At 59.6% G+C, this 22755-nt stretch overlaps 1 protein-coding gene across 1 annotated transcript in view; it reads right to left on the bottom strand.

Annotated features, from left to right (window-relative positions):
* The window catches only part of CLPTM1 (CLPTM1 regulator of GABA type A receptor forward trafficking), a 23555-nt gene extending 1548 nt beyond the window's left edge, over positions 1-22007 (bottom strand). The window contains exons 1-13 of the mRNA XM_069088975.1: positions 21863-22007; positions 17163-17275; positions 11737-11860; positions 10868-11026; positions 7512-7629; positions 6599-6684; positions 4463-4583; positions 3470-3714; positions 2722-2815; positions 2036-2226; positions 1598-1693; positions 1072-1207; positions 185-352 (exon numbers count right to left, since the gene is read on the bottom strand). Of these exons, the coding sequence (XP_068945076.1) occupies positions 185-352; positions 1072-1207; positions 1598-1693; positions 2036-2226; positions 2722-2815; positions 3470-3714; positions 4463-4583; positions 6599-6684; positions 7512-7629; positions 10868-11026; positions 11737-11860; positions 17163-17275; positions 21863-21943 (1732 nt within the window). The 5' untranslated portion in view covers positions 21944-22007. The remainder of the gene's footprint in view (positions 1-184; positions 353-1071; positions 1208-1597; positions 1694-2035; positions 2227-2721; positions 2816-3469; positions 3715-4462; positions 4584-6598; positions 6685-7511; positions 7630-10867; positions 11027-11736; positions 11861-17162; positions 17276-21862) is intronic.
* Between the last annotated feature and the right edge of the window lie 748 nt (positions 22008-22755).

Raw genomic sequence — 22755 nt, 5'->3', positions numbered from 1 at the left:
CCCCCCCCCATCCCCGCTCTCCCCCCCCCTGGTCTGTTGGCCCTTTGTTGATCTGGAAAGGCCCCCCCCCACCCTCCAGGCCCCCAGTGCCCCCTCCTGCTCTCAGGACTGCGCCCCCCCCCCCCCACCCTCCAGCTCTCAGGGCTGCACCCCCCTCCCCACCCTCCAGGCCCCCAGGGCTCACCATCCCGAAGACAGCCAATCCGATACATGACGGGCATTTTGATGACGAAGGCAAACAGGTCGTCAATGAAAGTGTTGAGGGCTTTGTAAGTCAGCATGCGCCAGGGCAGGTGGGCCACAGATTTAAGCTTGTAATTAATGAAGAGCTGAGGCGTCATGGTGATGAAGCCTGGGGAGGGTGCAGAGCGGGCAGGTAAAAGCACTGCGGGGGGTGCGTGCGAGAGGCCTCAGTGTCCTCATCTGTAGGACTCCTGGGCCAACCAGACAGCCTCTGAGAGCCTTTCCAGATCTACACAGGGCCAACAAGACCAAAGTCTACATGTCACAGATGGAGAAAATGAGGCCTCGTCAGTCTCTCCGTCAGCAGTCATCAGTGTCCTGGGTCACAGCAGGGAGCTCAGGGGCCATTTTACAGATGGAGAAACTGAGACTGGGGGGCAGTGTTGCCCAGCGGGCCATATCAAGTGAGGGGTAAGACTGAGATTGTCACCAAGGCTTCTGATCCCCACACTGCTCCCTGCCTATCATACTGGGGAAGGGAGAAGGCTGGTTCAGTTGAGTGGATGTGGCCAGAGGGTCCCCAGGAGGTCAGGAGGGACCCATAATCTCCCCCACTCTCCTCACTTAGCTCCCCCAGCTTCCCCGTGTGCATGTGGCAGGAGAGAAGTCAGGCCCTCTCAGAGCTCTGTCCATTCTGCCTTGTGGACAAAAGGATGACAGGACCAAGAGGCCAGATGGTCCACAGAGGCCATCAGGGCTAAGCCTCAGGCCTGCCCAGAGCCCCCAGTATGGTCAACATTGCTCCAGCCAGCGCCCTTCCTTCCTCTTCTGGGAGAAGGGCTGTGAGGGAGGGGCCCGGGGAGGTGGGATGGGGTTGCCCCCACTCACCAAAGGTCAGCAGGAAGCCGTACAGCATGCTCAGCACCCACGAATACCAGCCCTTGTGTTCCATGTACAGGAGGCTGTACACAGCATAGCAGCCCAGGAGGGGGAACAGGATCCAAGACAGATACCTGAACGCCATCTGCATGGGGGAGGGGAGCAGTGAGCCCGGCTCCCACCAGGGGCCTGCTGGCGACCTGTCCTCAGGACCCCTCCTCTCCCATACCCACAGTGCCTGCTGGCCTCTGTGGCCCTGCCTAAGGGACTTCCCAGGGAAGACACAAGGACTGAGCTTCCTAGCACATGCAGGACAGAGAGAGAGGTGTGTGTGTGTGTGTGTCTACACCCAATATAGACTTGGGAGGGTCTTCTAATTCCCCCAGGCCTCCCCCTCTATCACTGCCCTCCTCCAGTAGAGCCCTCCATACCAGTCTCCTCCCCAATGTCCTTCAGGGTCCAAAGCCTGCTTCTTTCTCCCCTCCTCCCTGCCCCCAACCCTGTCTTCACCCAGGACCCAGCACCCCACACTCACATCATCATAAATTTTGGTGGAGGACTCTATATATGTAGACTTATCCTTGAAGGTCAGGCGGGGGAATACTCCAGCCACCTTGTTCTCTCGGTCCAGCTACAGGTGGTGGGAGAGGAGTGAGCAGAAGGAAGAGGGCCTATTGGGACCAGCCCCAATGCCAGTCGATCTCCCATACCCTGAAGGGCTCCGCTGGTACCAGAAAATCCCCAATACAAATTCCCCAATCCTAAGGGGGGTGTGGTTCTGGAAACTCCCTGGTCCTCCACTGGGGGCTGGGAGTGGGGCCTGAGCTCCCCCCAGTGGGGCTGGGAGTCAGGGGAGAAGGGTGTTCTGCACTGGCCTCAGGAGGTTGGGAGTGGGGGGGTGGGGCTGAGCTCCCCCCAGGGGGTTGGGAGTCAGCTGGGTCAGCATTCTGCCCAGCACAGTGGAGGTCCTTACCCTGACATCCATGACCTTGGTTATCTTCCACAGGTCAATCAGGACACCAATGAAGACGCTGACCTGCACCACAAAGTTGGTCTCATTGTCCAGGATGTAGAGAAGGACCACAAGAGACTGGAACACGCCGAAGAAGACGGAGCGGACGGAGAGGCCCTCGAGGGACTGCCGGCTGTTCCAGAACTGGATGTCTGTGAGCCCGGGTGGAGGAGGGATTGGGGAAGTGAAGCCAGAGGCCAGGGTGGCTTCTGTTCAGGCTACCAGAGGGCCAAGGCGGGCCTGCCTCTCGTGAGGACGTGGGGCTCCCAAAAGCAGGGCCCTGTCTCCTCTCACACACCAGGGGCTCTCCCTGGCGCTGGCACCCTCTCTTGTCAGGCCAGGTTCCTGGAGCTCCCCTTGGCTCAGGCAGCCTGATTCCCTGATCCCCTGAGGCCTGGGTAGGGGTGAGGCCTTGCCTGCTCTTGCCTGTCACCCCACCTTTCAGCGGCCCCACTTCAGGGACTGCCCTAAGTCTCCCTGAAGCCAAAAATTTGTGGCATCAAACCTCGGGCCAGTCTTAAAGCTGCCCTACTCTTTTTGGAGGGGAGATAGGGCAGCAGAAAGGGGCTAGATCTCTTTGCTCAAAGTGGGGCAGAGGGTTGTGCTTCTCTGGGCTGGGCCCCTTCCCCACCCTAGAAGGCTCCTACCGTTTTTGAAGGCCAGGAACTCGAAGACGCTGTGGACGATAGAGACGATGATGGTGAGGGCCAGCAGGTAGGGATTGGTCTCAAGGAGGGCCACCTAGGAGGGCAAGGACACACAGAGGGCCGATGAGAGCGAGGACACTCGCCACTCCTTCGTCCCTGGGGCCCAGGCCTGTCTCACAGAACCTTCCCCCAGCTTGGCCTCTAGGCCATCTGGGGCAGAATCTGAGGAGGCCCCCCAGGCCCAGTGCGAGAAGAGAAAGAGAGGGAGAGATGAGGGGACACCTGAGGAGGAAGAGAGGGAGAGGAGCCAGACAGGAGCACAGCTGGCACATTCCCACAAGCAGATGCCTCCCCTCTGCCCAGGGCCTAGCCCTCCAGTCACAGGGAGCCCGAGCCTAGGGATCAGGTGGCCCTGTGCGCTGTCATCTGGTAGAGGATGAGAGTGAGAGGAGGGGAGGGAGGGAAGCATTTCTTAAGCACCATGTGCAGGCCCTCTGCTAAGCACTTCATGGATGTTTCATCTGATCTTCATAACAACCCATGGAGATAGGTGCTGCTGTTATCCCCATTTCACAGTTGAGGAAACTGAGGCAAACAGAGGGGTCACACAGCTAGCCCTTAACTCAGGCCCTCCTGACTGCCCGCGGAGTCCCAGGCAGGGAGGGAGCATGGGGGGAAGGAGAGGAGGGTCGGGGCTCCAGGTGGTGGCGGGGGGGCAGGGGGTCATCAGGGAGGGCCGCACCCTCACCTTGACCGAATCCTGCTCCTCGTCAGACTGCTCGTACAGGTCCTCCCCCAGGAAGTTCCAGGGTGAGCGGGTGCTCTGGGCCGCGTAGAGCTGCCAGCGCCACAGTGACAGGGGGCAGAAGGAGAGGCGCAGGGGCAGGCTGGCCAGCGTCGCATTGATGGGGTAGTAGTCCCGCTGCAGGTTCCAGTAGTCGTTGAAGTAGATGATGGGGTAGTAATCCCCACTCACTGCGTCGAACTGCACGTCTATGGGGCAGGACAGAGGAAGATCAGGGAAGGCCTGCACGGCGGCTGAGGGGCAGGGGTGCAGATCCAGCCGGGTCCTGGGCCTGAGGCAGGGAGTGTAGCCAGGGGCAGCACCAGCAGGCCACGCAGGCAGGCAAGAGCTGGCTGCCTCAAGTGGGCCAGAAAGGGTGAACCCCAGAAACCAGGGCCCCAAACTGCCAAGTGGCCTGACGACGAGATGCAAACCAGAAGGGAGAGGCCCGGGACCTGTGATTTCACTGGCGGCTACAGCCAAACCCCCAGTGAGCAAAGGCCCACTCCAGGGAGCTGCTGGGAGCCAAGAGGAGTGCAGTGACTTGTTCAGGGTCACATAGGAATCACGGATTGGTGGCAGGACCAGAACCCAGATCTCCCGGGCTCCAAGGCAAGCACTCTATCCAAGAGCCACTCTGCAAACAGAGCCATCTTATGCTGGTTAAGTTTCCAGATTCTGATGTGGGGATGGGAATCTCTGAGGCAGGAAGAGGGGAGCAGGGACCCAGTGGGTCTTGAGGCAGCTGGAGGCCTGGCTCCCAAGCCCCTGGGCACGGCTCCCCAGCTCTGCCAGCAGCGAGGACATGGCAGCGGTGGCAGAAGAGACCCAGCCGACGTGGAAGGGGGACTCATGAGACAGGGAAGAAGTGAATGCAGGGATGGAGGCCGGCCTCCTCCCTGCCTTAGAGAGGATGGGCAGAGAGAGGCCTGCAGCCTCCGGGGGAGGGCTGCTTACATTGGTCCAGTGGCGGAGGCACACTGCCTTTCACCCAGGGTGTGTGGTCATCCACAATGTTGATGGTGAGGTTGGGGTGCCAGTGGGAGATGACCTCCACGGGGCCAAAGTCTTCCGCTCGCTGTGGAGGTAAGAGCATGGGGAACAGCGAGCTGGAGGGAGGCCCAGGCTACGTGGCGGCCCTTCCTCCACGTGCCTGAGCCACTCAGACCTCCCTGGGCCCTTCCAAGTCAGCCTCATGATCCCAAAGCCCTCCTGAGAGAAGGGGCTCCTTCCACCTCATTCATCTCTGACAAACTCCCATCCACACCCTGTCCAGGGGTTGCTTCAAACCTCCCTCCTTGAGCCTCCAGTCACCATCTGGGCAGACAACTGACTCCTCTCTCCTTCCCCTTTCCCCATCCCTGACCCCCCCACTTAACCTCTGAGGAGGCAGTGGCCTTTCTTCTGGTCATAATTAACTGAATGGAGAATGGGCTGGAGAGACTCTGTAACGGAGAACAGAGAGCAGGGCCTGAAATGGGCCAAGCCTGGTGTGAGAAGGCAGAGACAGCAGAGGCTGGCTGGCAGCCATGGCAGCAGGAACAGAGGTCAGAGGGGTGGGGGCAGAGCCAGGAGGGAGGGAGAGAGACAGGAAAAGGCCACCAATTGGAGAACCAAGAGCTCACTGGTTGGTTTGGAAAGAGCAGCTCCTGTGGGATGATGGGTCAGGAGCCCGATGGCAGAGAAGAGGAGAGGGGGAAGCAGCTGGAGGCTCTGACTGGAGGCACCTGGTAAAGGGGGTGATGGACAGTGGGGATGGAGGGGGAGGCTGAGTGTGTGTGGGGCTGGCCCTGAGGAGGTGTGAGGTGCGGGGAGGCCAATGAGTGACGGCAGGGGGAACGCCTGCATTTAGTGACTGGAAGGAGGCAGCTTCTCAGCTGAGGTGGGAGTGCCAGGGGGCATGAGGAGGGAGGAGAAGGGACAGGAGACACGCCGTGGGGACGGGTACAAGGCCTGCCCAGCTGGGGCCTTGGTTCCCAGGCTGACCTTAGCTATGAGTGGTAAGAGTGACTCGGAGCTGCAGCTGGACAGGGCAAGAGCCAAAGGCCTTTTCTCTCCAAGGTTCTCTGTGCCCAACAGCTCCAGCCATGCCCTCACCTGCACCCTCCCCTGGTCAGTTCTCAGCATCTGACTTCCTTCTATGTGACCCCCTGCCCCAGTACAATCAGGGTCCCTAGGGCTCTGCACTGAGTCTCCTGGGCTTTTTCTTAGGCCCCATCTTACGTTCCCCTTGGCTTTCCCCTACAGCTGCCCCTGTCACGGCTTCCCTGGTCATCCACATTCCTACCTCAGACCTTTCTCTGACCCTTCACCCTCCCCAGGGACTCCCAAGTCCCATGGATGCTAGCTGAAGGGCAGGCCTGCTTCACCTGGGAGAGGACAATGTCTTACTGAGAGATCTCAAGGAACCACGAACTCAGATGGGAAAAAAACCTGCCTTTTCTTGTACTAACCTCTACGTGAAATTGAGAGTTTTCTTCTGTTGTTAATGTAAGGCACACTACCAATGCACACTGTGATGTCTGTCACACTCAATCTAACTCGGTGACTGCTGCAGCATCAGACCTGCCCCTGGACGTGCTAGCACAGCACAGCCTTGGCTCGGTCATCTTCAAATCCCTGCATTTCAGTCAGCTCGCTTCCTTTGCTTCCCTACAGCTGTGTTTTTAGAGTCTTTAGGTGGAACAGCCCCCCCCTCCACATGGCCGCGGATGGACATTTGAGGACCATGGCCCACCTAGAACCTCCTTCTCTCTCCCTTCTCCACCCGCCCAAGGTCACACCTTCATCACCTCTCACCTCAAAAGCCACCTCAGCCCTTTCCTTGACTGCACCTTCTGCCTCTCCAAAGCATGCTATTCTGAAAGCAGAGAGCTCTGAACCTGTCACTGCCCAGCTCCAAAGCCTCTAGTGGCTCCCCAGTGCTGAGAGACGCAAGGCACCATGGAATCCCACCTCCTCACTGTCCACTGGGTAAAGGGGCCTCCCCAGCAGCCTTGGGGGAAGGGCTAAGAGCAGGAGCTGGACCCCTGCATGCAGAAGAGGGGCCCAGCTGAGGCTGAGGGGCTGGGTGCATCTGCCACTCTTGAGTACCTTAATCATCTCCGGGTCGGCTTCCGTCTCGCCTGTCAGCAGGTTCTTGGTCTTCTGAAATCGCCTTCGTTTATACTTGTTGATCACTAAGATGGAAAGGGAGAGAGAGAGGAAAGGAAGAGGGAGAGAGGAGGAGCGAGAGAGGAGGGAGGGAGAGGAAGGAACGGAAAGGGGGGAAGGATGGAGAGAGGGGGAGACCGTGAGGGCAGTGATACCCAGATGTGGAGCATAGCCACAGCAGCCTTTCCCTCCCCCTGGTCAGCTCTGGTCCCAATCCTTCAGGTTTCCAGTAGGGCTGCCACACTCCCCAGCATGCTGGCTCTCTCAGGCCCAGTTCTAAGCCCCAGCTCCAGCCTCCCCATTAACACTAGGATTCACCACCGGCCTCCTCCATCCTGTCCTCCCTGTGAGAGGAAGAGCCTCCAGAGACTCCTGGCTTCTTTCTGTCCTGTGACCCTCCTCCAGGACCCAGGCTGACAGAGCCCTCCTCCCATCATGCCTGGGGCACTGTCCTCAGCATGACTGACATTCAAGGCATCCAGTGCCTGGGATCAATGTCCTCCCCAACCAACTGCTCAAGAAACATCTGCTGAATCAAACTGCACCACGGTGTCTTTCCCAGATCTTCTGCCCCCTGGCAGCCTTCTCGATTGCCCTGGTCCCTGCCCCCTCCTGCCCCCAGCTCCCCAGCACAAAGCAGGGCTGCACTAGAGGCTTCTGGGGCCCTCCCCTCCACAGGCTCTCCCTTCAGATAGAGGAGAAGGTCCTGTTTGTCCTGCCAGCCTAGGGGCTCAGCCGCAACCCAGGTTGGTGCCAATGGGTGCTGGGGCCCAGGATGGCACCCCCCCCATCCCCTGTATTCCCTCAGCTCAGCCCGTGGGGAGTGTGGGGGCCAGGGCAGATGGGGCCTTACTTCGTGACGTATGCACAGTGGCCAGCCGCCTGTACAAAGCCTTCTGTTTGGGGTCTGGGTGGAAGCCGCTCTTGGTGAAGTACACGTGGATGTACATGGAGCCATTCTGCTGCACACTCTGGAAGATGGGTGGACAGAGGGCAGGTGATGAGGACCCCAGAACCCCCTCCACACTCACACCCACCCACTAAGTCACGGCCTCTTCTGTCAGGGCCTACTAGCCAGAAGTTGGCAGGCCTGGGTTAGGGTCCCAACCCCTTGGTAGGTGACACTCTCTCTGAACCTGTTTCTTCACCTACAAAACAGGGACAATAAGTTATGGCCTGACTCAAGCTCAGTCCGCAGGTGTGAGATGGTCAGCACAGTGCTGGACTCCGCATGAGGCTCTGAGGCCATGGACTCCCCACCTGACAAATGGGGGCACTCTGGACCCCTGAGGCTCAAAAGCATTGGCGGCCTCTTCAGGTCAGCCAGACCACCCCGATTAGTGTTAGGCAAGGCTGGAGAAACTGGGTATCCCCCTCAGCAGCGTCAAGCACAGAGGCCCTGCTCCCCAGAGCTGGGCCTCTGGTGTGTGACCACCAGGCCTTCAGGTGTGGGGCCATCCCCATGTCCAAGCAGCTCTCTCTTGTCTTTCCTATTTCTAAAGGGACCAATGGGGCATCCTTGATGTGCTCCTCACCTTCCCCATAGCCACACGTGCTGCCACTCAGCCTTAGGCCCCCTCCTGCTCTCGGGCCCCTGTACAGTCCAGAATCACAGACTGAGCTAGAAACGACCCCGAGGGCACTCAGTCCACATTAGCCCTTTTCCAGGAGGGCAGAGAGGGGAAGGAGTTTGCCCAAGGTCAGAGGCAGGATCCCCACCCAGGGCCCCAGCTTTCAGAGCCGGGGATCTGATGCTGCTCCTGGCTCACACACTCCCTCCCTTCCTACAGACACACAAGCTGTGGCCCCTGCCTGCCAGTCAGCTGCACTGTAGCCCCACTGGGGTCTCCATACCCAGGGCACCCACCTTGCCTGGAGTCTGCTTCCCAGCCCATCACCTCTTCCTTTAAGGCCCAACTCTGGGCTGCACCCTGTGACACCCCCAAAGCAAAGAGCTATCTCTCTTGCACATAGCCCTCTCCCACAACCACCAGCCCCATCTTCCACAGGACACAGCACTGAATGATTATAAACTTCAGGAAGGCAAGAACTGTGCCTGCATCACAGCAGGTGCCCCTCAAAGCTTGGCCTGAACCCTGTCACCCAAACATGATGTCTGTCCTTCCACCCCTCCCTCACACCCTCAAAACCGAACCTGGAGGCGGGAAGCCCTGAGTTCAAATCTAGCCCCATACACTTAGTAGTTACATGCCCCCGGGGCAAGTCACTTAGCCTCTGCTAGCCTCAGCTGCCTCATCTGTAAAATGGTCATAATAGTATCTACTACCTTGCAGGGTTGTCATGAGGACCAAACGAGGTGGAGATTTGTAAAGTGCTGTGAAGGTAGGCCTTATGTTGCTATCTGCCCTCCCCCCCCAGCTGTGTTCTTCTCCCCATCATGACCTCTCAGTGAGCCAGCTCGCCAGCCAAAGCCCCGCCTGGGATCACGCCCAACATCTGCCTCCTTTCCTCCTACACGCGCATGCTGCTGTCCTGACAGGGTCCACATTTACTGTGTGGTGGCAGGCAGGCCTTATACCCGTCCCCACGGCGTGTCTCCTGTCCCTTCTCCTTCCCCCTCACGCTCCCACGGCTCCCCTGGTACCCCCACCTCGGCTGAGAAGCTGCCTCCTTCCAGTGCCACTGATAAAGAGAGGCGTTCCCCCTGCCGTCACTCAGTGGCCTCCCCGCACCTCAGACCTCCTCAGGGCCAGCCCACTGTCCATTGCCCCCTTCCCCAGGTGCCTCTGGTCAGAGTCTCTCCTCTGCCATCGGGCTCCTGACCCATCATCCCACAGGAGCTGCTCTCTCCAGACCAACCAGGGAGCTCTTGGTGCTCCAGCCGGTAGCCTTTTGCTGATCCCCTCCCTCTCTCCTCTGACCTCTGCTCCTGCTGCCATGGCTGCCAGCCAGGCCTCTGCTATCTCTTCCCCCTTCCTCCCTGTGCCAATCATTGGACTCCCAGGGACTCGACGCTCCTCTCTAGGCAAATGAGTCTCAACTCCTTGAGTCCAGCCCTGCCCTCTCTCCTGACCTCCTGTCTCCCATCTCTAGCTGCCTTGTAGATGGCTGTCTCCTTCCCCTCTTCCTGCGCAGGGCACTGCCATCTGGCCAGACACCCAGGCCTGCACTCTCAGGGTGACCCCCCGCTCCTCCCCCTCGCTCCCCACTTCCAGCCCATTGCCGAGGCCTGGTTGTCTAGACCTTCTTAATGTCCCCTGCCCTGTCTCCCCTGAGCTGGCCTCACCCTGGCCTGGGCCACTTCTGGAGCCTGCTCTCTTCTTCCTGCCTGAGTCTCCTTGGGGCCCAGTCCACCCCCCACTCAGTCATCATGCTGACCTTCCCAAAGCGATGGGCCTGACCTGTTAACATTCTATCAACTGCTATGGCTCCCTATCACCTCAAGGATCAAGGACCAAATCTGCTCTTTGGCTCTGAGGGAGCCCCTCCCCTCAGCATGCTCTGGGACCCAGTGACTTAGCCTCCTCCTGGCTGTTCCCCCCTATTTCCCCCCTTCCTGTCCTCCCGGGTGCCCTTCAGTCCCAGCCAAGCTCCCACTTTCCACCAAACATCTTTCCCCCTCCCCCTTAATTCTGGGGTCCTCCATTACGACCCCATCTGCAGCCTGCGGGTGTAGAGCTGTCTACATACTGGCCCTCCATTAGAATGGGAGCTCCTGGAGGGCAGGCATGAGCTTTTGTTCAGTTCCATCTGACTCTCCATGACCCCATGTGGGGTTTACCATTTCCTTCTCCAGCTCATTTGACAGATGAAGAAACTGAGGCAAACAGGGTTCACTTGCCCAGGGTCACACAGCTAGTAAGAGTCTGAGGCCGAACTGGAACTCAGGGAGACAAGGCTTCCTGACTCTAGGCCCAAGACTCTCTCCACAGCACGGCCTAGCAGCCCCAGACACTGGTTCTGCCTACTGACGTATCCCCAGGGCTTAGCACACCGCTTGGCACACGGCAGGTGCTTCAGCACTCCTGACTTGGCCAGATCCGACCATGTTCACATACATGTGGGGCTGGGCCTCTTGTGAGTCTGGCTCCAATGTGACTAGTGTAGGGAACTCCCAAGGGCCCCAGGACTCTCCTTCCAAAGCAGGCCGGCCCCTTCTCTGCCCCTGCTAGTCAGGGGTGTCCTGAGCTGAACGGAGCAGGTAAACTGAGGCTGGGGAGGAGGAGGGCCGGGCCAGCTGCCCCTCACCGGAGGGATGTCCAGCTCGGCGTAGTGCTCGTAGCAGCCATCCGCGTTCTCCCCACTGGTCCAGTCCCCGTAGACCAGGTCTTGCTGCTCCCAGAACAGCGCGGAGGTGGCGTTGAAGTCTGTAAAGTGCTCATGCTCAGAGATGTACACGTGCAGGTTCTGTGGGGAGAAGGGCCTGCTCCAGCCTCTCTGAAGTCCGTCCAGGGCTCTGCCCAGGCCGGCTGTGGCCAGGGGCATGGAGCGGACAAAGGCCTCCCTCTCCCCGCCACTGTCCACGGCCCCTGTGTTCACGGGCCTCCCTGACTCTCAAGCCCTCCTCGCCTCTCCCTGCACCACTGCCGCCCCGCAGACTCCCCAGTGTGGTATTTATGGGGGGCCTGTGCTGCTACACCTGTGTGGGCTCCCTTCCCCAACCCCTAGTCTGGTGCTCCCTTCTCTGCTCCCCAGGCTCAGCTCAGACCTAACCCCTGAAGCTTCTCACTCTTACCACCATTCTCTCCTCCCCAAACTGCCCTATATCTGCCAGTCCACAGACATGGTGCTGCCCACCCAGGAGAAAAGAGGAGCAGCCCAAGAACAAGCTTCTGACCCCAAGGTCCAGCACAATGGTGAGCACAGGGCGGTTGCTGAACTGAACTAAATCTCCAGGTTCCTCTACAACCTTCGAAGGAGACAGAGGGAAGAGCCCTGCCCCAAACCACGGGAATACAGCCTGATCCCCACCCCACCTCATCTGGGGAAGCCTGGGCAAGTTCTTCCCACTTTGGCAACTGTGCTGAGCAGGCATTAGGACCCCGAAATCCTGCAGCCTGTCCATGTCTACCACAGGCACGGTAGTCTGGCCCTCCACTGCCCTTCCACATTCTTACCATTAAAGTGTCTTTTGGGAAGAGGTTTCGGCTAGGCACCCGGGGGGCTCCCCCAGGGCTGGATGGGTCCTGTGGTGCTGGCCCACGACGAAACCAACAGCTAATGGCCCAGATAATAAAGATCCTGCGGGGGTGCAAGAGGAGGGGAGAGAAGGATGAGCGGAGGTGGACACTGGGAGGGCCTGCCATGCCAGGCAGAGCAACAGGAGGCAGCTCTGGGAGCTTAGCAAGGCCTGCGCCAGTCACATCCATCTGTGAGCCCAGGGACAGCAAAGGTTAAAGGGCTCAGACAGAGCCTGCCACGGGGAGGTCGCTGGCAGAAAGAACTCCCAGAGAAAGGCATGCGGAGGGGCAGAGGGCAGAGAGTGGGCAAGGCAGCTGCCTGGGGGTGTGGCCACTGAGCATGATCCTGAGCTGCCTGGCAAAGGCAATCACTACCTTTTGTGCTGCGCGACCACGGGCAAATGACTCTGTCTATGGGCCTTAGAGGGCCAGACAAGACAATCTCTTCCAGCTCTCCCCCTCTGAATCTGAGAATCTAGAAGTCGGGTCACCAGAATCCCAGGCAGCTGTGGCTTTGTGGGCCCCTCCTAGTGGCCCTCACCTCACCCCACACTGGAGCGCCACCACACTCTCCCTGCTCATCTCCCCCCGCTTAGGAAGCCCAGCTCAAGTACCACGTCTGCCTGAGGCCCTGCCCCTGCCACACAGCCCGCCCTGGCCATGTTCCTTTGGATCCTCTGGGTCTGTGTTCCAGATCAACACATACATCAGTCCAGCAGTGTGTCTACCTCCATCCATCCTTTCATCTACCCAGCCAGTCACATCTTTGTCTCCCTCTCTCCCTAGCTAGCCATGATGCGTCCCTCATCAGAACATATGCTCTTAATGTGACTAAAAGCAATTTGTTTTGCATGACTATATATACATGTTTGTGATAGGTTTTGTTTTCTTGTCTTCTCAAGGAGGAGGGAAAGAATTTGGAACTGAAAAGAATGAAAAAGTCTGTGCTTTAAAAAAGTAGAAACATATACATATTTTTGCTTTTTGGAGGGGGGGAGGCAGGGCAATTGGGTTTGAGTGACTTGCCCAAGGTCACATGGCTAATTTTGTGTTAAGGGTCTGAGGCCGGATTTGAACTCAGGTCCTCCTGTCTCCAGGGCGGGTGCTCTATTCACTGCATCTCTTAGCTACCCTGAAATAATTTAAAAAAAAAAAAAGAGTGTAAACTCGAGGGTAGAGAGGAAGTCAAGAGTGGGGGGGCTGGAGAAGAGCACTGGATTCGGATCCTGCCCTGGTTTTGCCAGCCCCTCCCTGAGCCCCCGGGGGCAATACCATGACTGTTTCCCTTGGTCCTCGGCTCCCCAGAGCCCAGTACCAAACAGGAGAGAAAGCAGTGTCTAGCTGACTGACTGCAAGGAGCCACAGTGACCAGATGCCTGGCCTTGAACCCTGGCTCTGAGGGCACCTGTCAGCCAGCTGGGGGGCCTCCCCACTGTGCCTCACTCCCCGTCTACGCAGGCCTTCCGAGGAGCTCTACTGCTCAGAGGGAGGACAATGCCAGGCAGGGGGCAGCTTCATCAAAGTCATCCCCTTGAGGCTTTGCAGTGACCATGGCCTAGGGAGAGCCCTGCCTGGCAGCCGTACGACCCCAGGGGAGACCCTCACCTTGTTCTCTGGGGCAGGAGCTCCAAGGGCAACGACCCAACAACCCCACCCATCCCAGGAGGGATGCCCCTTACTGGGGAGGTAACCTAAGGCAAATCACTTGACCTTCCTTCTCCATAAAATGAGAGGTTGGATGAGTCCTTTCCACTGTGGATAGCTGATCCTGAAAGAGGAGACAGGAGGCAAGGAGGAAGAGGGGAGGAAGAGAGTGATAGCAGATGCTTCCCCGTGAGGCCAAAAGAAAGCAGCCCCCACCGGTGAGGGCCATGCCCAGAGTCCTGGGGTGGCCTTCAGGGCCCAGACTTGGAGCTTCCTCTCACAGACCAAGGGTGGCCAAGGGTCAGGGGGCAAATGGGAAAACCTCAAGGATGGAGGGGGAGAGAGAACTGGCCAGAGGCCTCTCCTGGAGCTGGTGGGAGCCTGTCTGAGACAACCAGCCCCAGAAGGGCCCTGGGCAGCCTGTCCTCCCCTGGGGCTTTCTGTGCCACATGGCTGGCAGGGAGAGAGGACCTCACAGTCTTACAGCAGAGGATGCTGAAGCGGGCAGAGAGGAAGGGTCCCAGCCCAGGGCCCTCCACTGGACCAGGCTACTTCCTTCGATACAGTCTGCCCCCCCCAACCCCCAGACTTCGGGGCTCCTCCCTGGGGGTGGGGGGTGGGTGGAGGGGGTGGGGAGAGCTGGCTGCTCCCTCCTTCACTTGCTGCCTTCCCAAGCTCTCCCCATACCATATACATGGTTCCTGTCTCAGGACCTCAGCCTCCCCCATGACCCTTCCCTCAGACCCCACAGCCCTTCCTAGACAGGTCTCTGACCAGCTTGAGACCTCCTCTTTTCACAGAACCACAGGTCAGAGCTGACCAAGGATGTTAGACTGGGCCTGACCATTTTACAAATGGGAAAACAGAGGATCACAGCAGACTTCTCAGCCTTGGCACCCATCACTCATGTCGGGTGCTAGATTCCTCCCCACCCTGGCCCCAGTGCCCTCCTCTCCGTGCCTTTGTTTACATTCTCCTCCCCAAGCTTCAGATACTCCCCCGCTTTCTTTCACGGCCCAGCTCTGATGCTTTCTCATCTGGGCAGACTTCCTTAACCCCCCACTCCAAGCAGCAGGGATCTCTGCTCCTCAAATTCCTCCAACATTTGGTTTTCAGTCTGTCTCTGTCCACACCGTTCCCCCTCAGTGGGGCATCACAGCTGCACATGACAGGGCCCAGCTGACTCTCCCCTCTGTCCTGCTGCTGCTCCCAAGGCTCTCCAGTAGCCCCAGTGACCCCAGGACCCCACTCCTATACCTAGCTATCTGGTGTCTCTGACAGCACCTCTCACATCATCCAATGTGACATGGCATGGGATGATACCAGCTTGGACAGTTATCCCCTTCTGTCTTCTCCCCCCACTAGATGTAAGCTCCCAGAGGACAGGAACCATAAGCTTCCACACCGGGGGCCCTGCACACTGAGAGCTCTGCACACTTGGGGGCCCACAGTAAGTACTGGCTGAATCTGACAACTGAGAACCTCACCAGAAATATGGAAGCAAGACTTGTCTAAGATTTTACAAAAAGAAGAGAGAGGCACCTGCTCACTCTTCAGCAGTCCCCATTTTAAGGCAGGAACAACTGCAGTTCTAGAGAAGAAAAGCCACTGAGGGGCTGTTGAAGGAGGCCAGCCAGGGCTGCCCCTGTCCATCACTGTGTTCAAGGGGAGGAAAGAGGGGCAGAAATGGGCTTGCCCGCCATCTGTCAGGCAAGACATGACTGCTGCCAGGGCCAAGCAGAAAGGCATTGAGCTACATGCATCCCCGATTCCAGCTAACTCAGGGGAAACCGAGGCTCAGAGGGGCGGGGCTTGCCCCACAGTGGCCACTTGTAGGCGGAGCAGTGGCTCTGGAAGCCCCTCAGCCACGGCATCACAGAAAGCAACGCAGCAGAGAGAGAAGAGCCTCCCCCATGAGCCAGCCAAGCCCTTTCCCTGAGTCTCCATGTCCTGGTCAGAGCAGCAGGCCTGCAGGCAAGAAGACCCAAGTCCAAAGCCAGCCTCAGACAGTCACAAGTCACTTCACAGCTGGCTGACTCAATTTCCTCATCTGTTAGATGGGAATCATTTCAGTCCCTACCTCCCAGAGGTAAGGACCAAATGAGAACTCCACCAGGTGGTCCTACAGAAAGGAGGGGGTGGAACAGCTGTTTTCAAAGGCACCGGGGCACTTGGCACTCACCACATGCTCTACATTTCCCTCCCGGCCTGGCAGCATGCAGGGGGTAGTGCTGAGGCCCTGGCATGTGATAGATGGGGGCAGTCGCGCCTCCTCTGCCCCTCAGTCACACTGGACTGAAGCTCTCTCCTGGCCTGTCCAAGGGATGGAGCCCTCCCTTCCCTAAACCATGGGCAACTCAAGGCATCTGGGGCTGGTACCAGACGCTACCATCCTATGTCAGGACCTTGCTCTAGTCAAGGGGCCTGTACTCAGTCCCAGAGCAGGCCCTGCTCCCAACCTCAGTGTCCAAAACCTACAAAGAGGGGGCAGGACTAGGTGTTCCCTAAGACCCCTTCTGGAGCCCATTAGCCTGTTTCCGATAGTTTGTGACTTGACACACCTAGTTCCCCCCAAGTCTGCCACACACACACACACACAGACAGACAGACACACACACACACACAGAGTTTTCCCAAGAGCTCCTGGGGGACACAGCCCTCCCTTCTGGCCCCTCGCCCAGGCTCAGCAGGCCTCTCTTTGTAGATAAGGCCCAGGTCCAGATCTCCAGGATGGTGGCCTCAGGGGCAGAGGCTGGTCTTGCCTGTCTGCTCCTCCCACCCCCAGAGCCACACCCTATCATGGGTCCTCATCCCTTCCTTCCTGGGCCCATAGGCTTCTGGGTGTCTCCTTGTCCCTAGGTCAGGGATTCTGGAGTGACCTCTAGCTGGGAAACCAAGCACAGCTAGACCTGCTCTGGCCTCCTGCTGAAATGAGTGTTTCCTTCAGTTCTATTTTCTTTTGTTTTGCTTTCTTGGAGGGGGAAGGCAGGGCAATTGGGGTTAAGTGACTTGCCCAAGGTCACAGAGGTAGTGTCTGAGGCAGAATTTGAACTCGGGTCCTCCTGACTCTCTGCCCCGCCCAGACGACCCTGCTTCAGTTCTTCAGGAGTTTCACTGCACCACACTGTGAAGAGCCCCTGCTCTGGCCTCCTGAGTCCCCACTCCCTCCCTCAGAGCATCAAACTGCAGAGGCTCCTGATCACCTCCAAGACCAATGCAAGGCTTCTTACCAGTGGGGCCCTGGCTGTCTCACCCCTCCTCTGTGCCTGGCACGCCCACAAGGTGTCCAGCCTTTCCCTCAAGCCTGGGCCCTGGCACCGGTCTGGCCTGCTCCCTCTGGATCACAGACCCACTGACACGCTTGCAGACTGCCTAGACAAGGACATCGGCTGCAAATAGCCCCAGTCAGGACGGGGACGAGGCATTAAAAATGCCAACGGCCCAATCCAAGCCAAGCACCCTGAGCAATGCTGGTGGAGATGCTCTGGCCAGCGCGCCGGCCAAACGCCACAGGAAGCCCATGTGCGGCTCAGTCCCGTTAGGGGAGGCTGCCGAGGAGCCAGAGTGCCTGTAGGAGCATGATGAAGGCCAGGACGGCAATGTGGGGTGGGGGGATGGCCACGAGCCAGCTGCCTGGGGGTGGTCACAGGGAGGCCTGGCCCTGACAAGACCTGCTAGGGACATGGTGGAGGTGCCCGCTGGCCGGGGAGGCTCCTTACCTGAACAACACGCCTTTGATGACCTGCCAGGCGTTGGGTGCGGCCTGTGGGGCTCGGTTCTGTTGCTGGGTTTCTGTGGGTGCATCTCCTCCAACACTGCCATTGCTGGTCACCTGTGGGGAGCCAGGACAGAGGCTTGAGGGTTCAGAATGGAAAGGGAGCTTAGGCTGGGGCACCCCACCTGGCCTCTCACTTCCCCATGGGCCCTGGCCAAGGGCTGTGTTCCTCAGTGTGGCCTCCAACCCCTCTCCAAACCCCTCCTCATTATCAGGAGAGGCCTGAAGAAAACCCTGCCAGCCAAGTCTCCAAGAGGGCTGAGAGTGGTGAGAGGGGGAACACCCTGTGCGGGCTGAGGGTGCTCCTGGCTCCAAGGCCAGCTTCCCAACTGCTGCCCCAGGTCAGCAGAGCAGGGAGAACAGAAACAGAAGCCCAACCAGAGTTACTCCCAGGATTTCTTATGGGCCCGCCTGAGGCCTGGGCTCTCTAGCACCTGCCTGCCGCCCTCCCCCTTGGAAGGGCCCCAAGAGTGCCCCAAGGCCCACCTGTGTGCAGCCCTGGACAATCAATCATCATCTCAGGACAGATCTACCAAGCAGGCCTCACGTGGCCTGGAGAGAGACCCTGCCCCTTCTGCCCCAGCCCCCACATGTTCCGGGGGCCTGGCAGGGTGACCTTGGCCACGTGCTTTCTCTGGGTGTCAGTGTCACAGGACTTAGAAAGCATCTAGGCCAACTCTCATTTTGCAGATATGGGAACTGAGGCCCAGGGAAGAGAAGGGCCTCAGAGTCCATGTGCTATGGTGCTGCCTGTTTCTTCTCTAAAAGGGAAGGGCCGACCTTTGAGCCCTGACACCCAGTGACCTTGAACAAGTGCCAGAGGCTCAGTCTCACTCTCTTCCATCCCACTCCCCAGCTGAACCACGGCTCCTCCAGGTGGGCACCCCCAGAGCAGGCCCAAGGGCAGGGCTTGTGCCCCACACAGGCTCCCCCTGCTCCAGGAGCTCTGGGGAGGGGTGAATGGCCACTCAGAGCCAGAGCATGGGAACTCTGGGACATGCTTGGGCTCCCAAGAGATCAGTGAGTCCGCGGCTCCCTTGATGCAGGAAGCCAAAGCCAAGTATGAAGGGAAATGACTTTCTCAAGGTCACTCAGCCAGGATGTGAATTCAAGGTTCCTTCCCAGGATATGCTTGGGCCTCCCCAGGCTAGCCTGGTGTCCAGGCTGCACAACCTGGGTGGTCATGATCTCCACACTCACAACAGGTCAGAGCTGCCCTTTGACAGACAGACCCACTGAGGACTGGCAGGAAGGTGGAGATTTGTGCCAGGTCACCCAACCAGTTACGGCACAGCATCCTCACCTGCCTTTGCTCTTTCCCTTATTCTGTGACATCTGAAAAACTGTTTCCAAACTGAAACTTTCAAAATAAGATTTCTAAAAGAAAATCCTTCCCCATAGTCCAGAGCAACCCGAGGGAAGGCATTCCCTTGAAGCCTGGCCTGGGCTGGGCGGGGGAGATGTCCCCATTGCTGTCCCCCTCCCTGGCCTGACACATCCACAGCTGTCACCATCCAATATTCTGCTCCCATGATCTTCTGTTATTTCTGGGCTGGAGGGAAGGCTGTGGTCTTAAGCAGGCCTTGGCTGGCCCCTTCCTCCCAGACACCCTCAGGCCCCAGGATTCTCTCCCAGCTCAGGTCCAGATGGAACTCTTGCCAGATCTGGGAGGCCAGACCATTCCAGAAAGCCATGTCTATCCGCCCCAGGTTCCAGGGCTCTTAGTGCTGGCCCTGGGCACCTCACTGTCTGTCTGTCGCTCAGTCTACCTCCCCAGGAAAATGAGAGTCCTCAGCACCCTGGCCCGCAGGGCAGGGGCTTTCCTCTCAAGTCCTTGTGGCTTCCTGATTCCCCCTCCTGTACATGAGAACAAAGAAAGGAAGACTGACCCACCATAAGAGGCATATTTTTCACACTCTCCAGGCCACTGCCATAAGCACCACTGGGATGGAGGGGACAGTCCTGGGTTCAGTTTCCCTATGGGTAAAGTGAGGGGCCTAGCCTGGAGGCAGCACAAAACATGACCTTAGGCAGGTCCCTCCAGCTCATGGGGCCTGTTTCCCCATCCCTCAAATGGGAAGGCTGGACTGCAGACTGCTCTGGGGGGATATGTCCCTTGCCCCCTTTGGAGTGCACGAAGCAGAGGCCGCAGCATGCCACTGACTCATTCATCCATGACCGCCTAGCCAAGTCCTGAGCCACGTCCACCCAGCCACTTCTGGTCTGGGCACCCCACACAGAGGCATCTCGGGGCAGCTTCCAAGGCACAAAGTGTCTGTGCATGACTGGTGGTTTTCTGGGACTGGGGTGGCAGATGCCTTGGCCGCCAAGGAGAAAGTCCTGTCCAGGTTTAGCAATGGTGGCCAGGCCATGGCAGCCCCAAACCATCAGGATCAGGGTGGGCTCTATACCCTCCTGATGCCCCATGTTAGTTCCCTCCTCCCCACTTCTCAAGGCCCCCAGTGATAACTCAATTTGTACCCTGCCTCAGGAAACCTCAGCTGACCTGAGCCCACAAGATCCTGGTGACATTCATCAACCTGGAATTCGAGGCTTCCAAAGCCTCACTCCTACCCTTGGCGAGGCTTGACCCTGTGGGCCCTCTTCTCCCTGAAACTGATGCCCCTCCCCTACTCTTCCAAGACCCAGCCTAAGCCTTAGGAGGCTGGTGTTCTCTCTCCTGCCTCCCCCTGTCCCTCCCTCCATCCCTCCCCCCTCCTGCCCTTCCCATGTCTGGCTCCTCTTGTGTCTCCTTCCCTTTCTTCTGCCACTCTCTCTTCCTGTCCCTCCATCCCTATCTCCCTCTTTCTCCCCTTTCTCTCTTCTCCTGCCTCCCTCTCCCCCAAGTCTCTCTCTTCTTCTCTTTCTCCTTCCCCTTCCTTCTCCATGTCTCTTTCTCCCTCTCTCCTTCCCCTTACTTCTCTCCCTCTCCCCCAAGTCTCTCTTCTTCTCTTTCTCCTTCCCCCTTCTCTCTCTCCATGTCTCTTTCTCCTTCTCTTCTTCCCCCTTCCCTCTCTTTCCCCCATGTCTCTTTCTCCCTCTCTCTTTTCTCCTTCCCCCTTCCCTCTCTCTCCCTCTCCCCCATGTCTTTCTCTCTCCCTCTCTTCTTCCCCTTTCCCTCTCTCTCCCCCAAATCTCTCTCTCTTCCTCTCTCTATCCCTCTCTCTCCATGTCTTTCTCCTTCTCTCCTTCCCCCTTTCCCTCTCTCCCCCATGTCTTTCTCTCTCTCTCCCTCTCTCCTTCCCCCTTCCCTCTCCCAAGTCTCTCTCCCCCATGTCTCTCTCTCCCTCTCCTTCCCTCTTCCCTCTCTCTCCACTTCCTTCCCCCTCTCTCTCCCCCACATCTCTTTCTCCCTCACTCCTTCCCCCTTCCCTCTCTCTCCCCCACGTCTTTCTCCCTCTCTCTCTTCTCCTGCCTCCCTCTCCCCCATGTCTCTTTCTCCCTCTCCTCCCCCTTCTCTCTCCCCGACATGTCTCTCTCCCTCACTCCTTCCCATTTCCCTCTCTCTCTTCCACATCTCTCTTTCTCACTCTCCTTAGCCCTTCCCTCTCTCTCTCCCCCACGTCTTTCTCCCTCTCCCCCACGCCTCTCTTTCTCCCTCTCTCCTTCCCCCTTCCCTCTCTCTCCCTCTCCCCCATGTCTCTCTCTCAATCCCCCCCCCAGCTGTCCCCTTGCCCTAAAGGGGGCGGTCTCCTTGGTCCCCAGACAGGGGCTCAGGACCAGCTGAGCCTGGCGTGGGGGGCAGAGCAGAGCAAACACACGAGACAAAGGCGCTGCTGCCGGAGATGCCCTGGGCCAAACCTCGATGTCCCCGTCCATAAGCCGGCAGGGCCTCACCGGTTAGAAGGGCTCCGGGGTCCCCAGCCCTGAAACCTGGGGGGAGACTCGAAGGGGGGGCGGTGAGTGCCAGGTGGGGGAGGGGTCCTCGGGAGACGGGAAGGCCCCCCCCCCCCCAGCCAGGTGAGAAGCTCGGAGGGGAGGGGGCTGGGAGCCGCCCTCCGGCTCAGCCCTCCCAGCCTCAGTGTCCTCATCTGTAAGTTAGGGCTGCCAAGGCCTGCCACACAGAGCTGACAGGCTGGGGGGGGAGGGCGGGAGACCTGCGGGCGAGAGAGAGGCCTCGGAGCCTCTCGCCTGGCTAAATGTGCGGGGTCCGGGGCAGGCGCGGACAGCACACGGGACCGCGGAGGGAAAATGAGAGGGGGGGGGTGGCGACGGAGGGAGGTCAGGAGGACTCGGGGCTGCCCAAGTCTGGGAAAACGGGGGGGCCGGGGATTTTTCGAGAAGCGACGCCCCCTCCCTCTGAGAGCCGCCCACAGGGGAGGGGGCTGCGAGGCAGGTGGGGGAATGCGGGGGCAGAAAGCGACGGAAGCCCTCGGGCCAAGACGACTCGGGATGCCCGGGCGCCGGCCTGCGGCGGGGAGCAGGTGGGAGCCACAGCCGAGTAGGAGGGATGGGCCCCGCGACGCAGCGGGGAAGCGGGGGCGCGCTCCGGGAGGGGGCCCAGGGGCCGCCCGGTGGCGCCGCGGGGCTCGGGCCCGGCGCGGGAAGGGCCCCGCCGGGGAGGCCGCGCCGCGCCGGGCTGGGCCGCACCGAGCTGCCGCCGGGACCATCTGCTCTCCTCCCGCCCCCGGCCCGGCCGCCTACCTGCCCGGAGCCGCCTCCGGTGACCGTCGCCGCGGCAGCCACTTCGCTCGGGCTCCCGTTCGCCTCCTGCGCAGCCGCCATCTTCCTGCTCCGTATCCCCGCCCCCCACAGGCCCCGCCCCGCCGCGCGCGGTCTCGCGAGAACTGCCCCGGGAAGCCGGCACCCGTAGCGATGTCCAACGGGCCACCGTACCCCGCTCCGAGTCCTGCCACCCGGCGCGAGTTCGCGGTCTTCGGAGGCCACTCCCCAGTGACCCGGGGGCCGAGGCCACTGCCGGCCGCAACCCGCGCCTGCCGTCGTCAGGCGCTCGTGCGCCGACCCCTCATGTCCGAGTCCCGGTTTTCTCCCGGCCTGCGACCCCCTAACCTACCCGGCTACCGTCCACAGCACCCCCCTTGGCCACGCCCCCGACCGTTGTCAGTCGCGCTCCCCGCCTCCTTCCCCGCCCCCGGGTAAGGGGGCAGAGCTTTTCCCGGGCTCCAGCCTCTAATCTGCCCATCCGCCACACCCCCGGCTCCCTTCCTACGAGAACCGCAGTCCACCCTCCCGAAAGCGAGGTCCCTCCTCAGCCACCGTCCTACGTTCCCTGAGCTACGCCCCCGCTGTTCCAGACCAATTTCCCTCGTCGCGGTTCCTCTCTCCCCTCCCCCAGACGCTTCGTCCCTTCGCGGCCACCGTCGAATCTCACCTTTGACCACGCCCCCGTCCGACGAGAGTCGAGAACTGTGCGTAGTCCCTTCCCGGCCACCGTAGCAAGCTCTGTTCGCCCCCGTGATCGGTAAATTTGTTTGGTTCGTTCTGCTTCTCTATCCCTTTCCCCGCCTCTCCCCCTGCTTCGCCACTGTCCCGGACGCCTTCCGCCTATTCTCCCGCCGGTCCTCGGGGAGGCGCAC

Source organism: Petaurus breviceps, unplaced genomic scaffold (genome assembly GCF_028583685.1).
Source record: "Petaurus breviceps papuanus isolate PSGF00001 unplaced genomic scaffold, PetGlider_PUasm1.0 185, whole genome shotgun sequence".
Classification (NCBI taxonomy): domain Eukaryota; kingdom Metazoa; phylum Chordata; class Mammalia; order Diprotodontia; family Petauridae; genus Petaurus; species Petaurus breviceps.
This window is presented reverse-complemented; position numbering and strand designations above follow the sequence as displayed.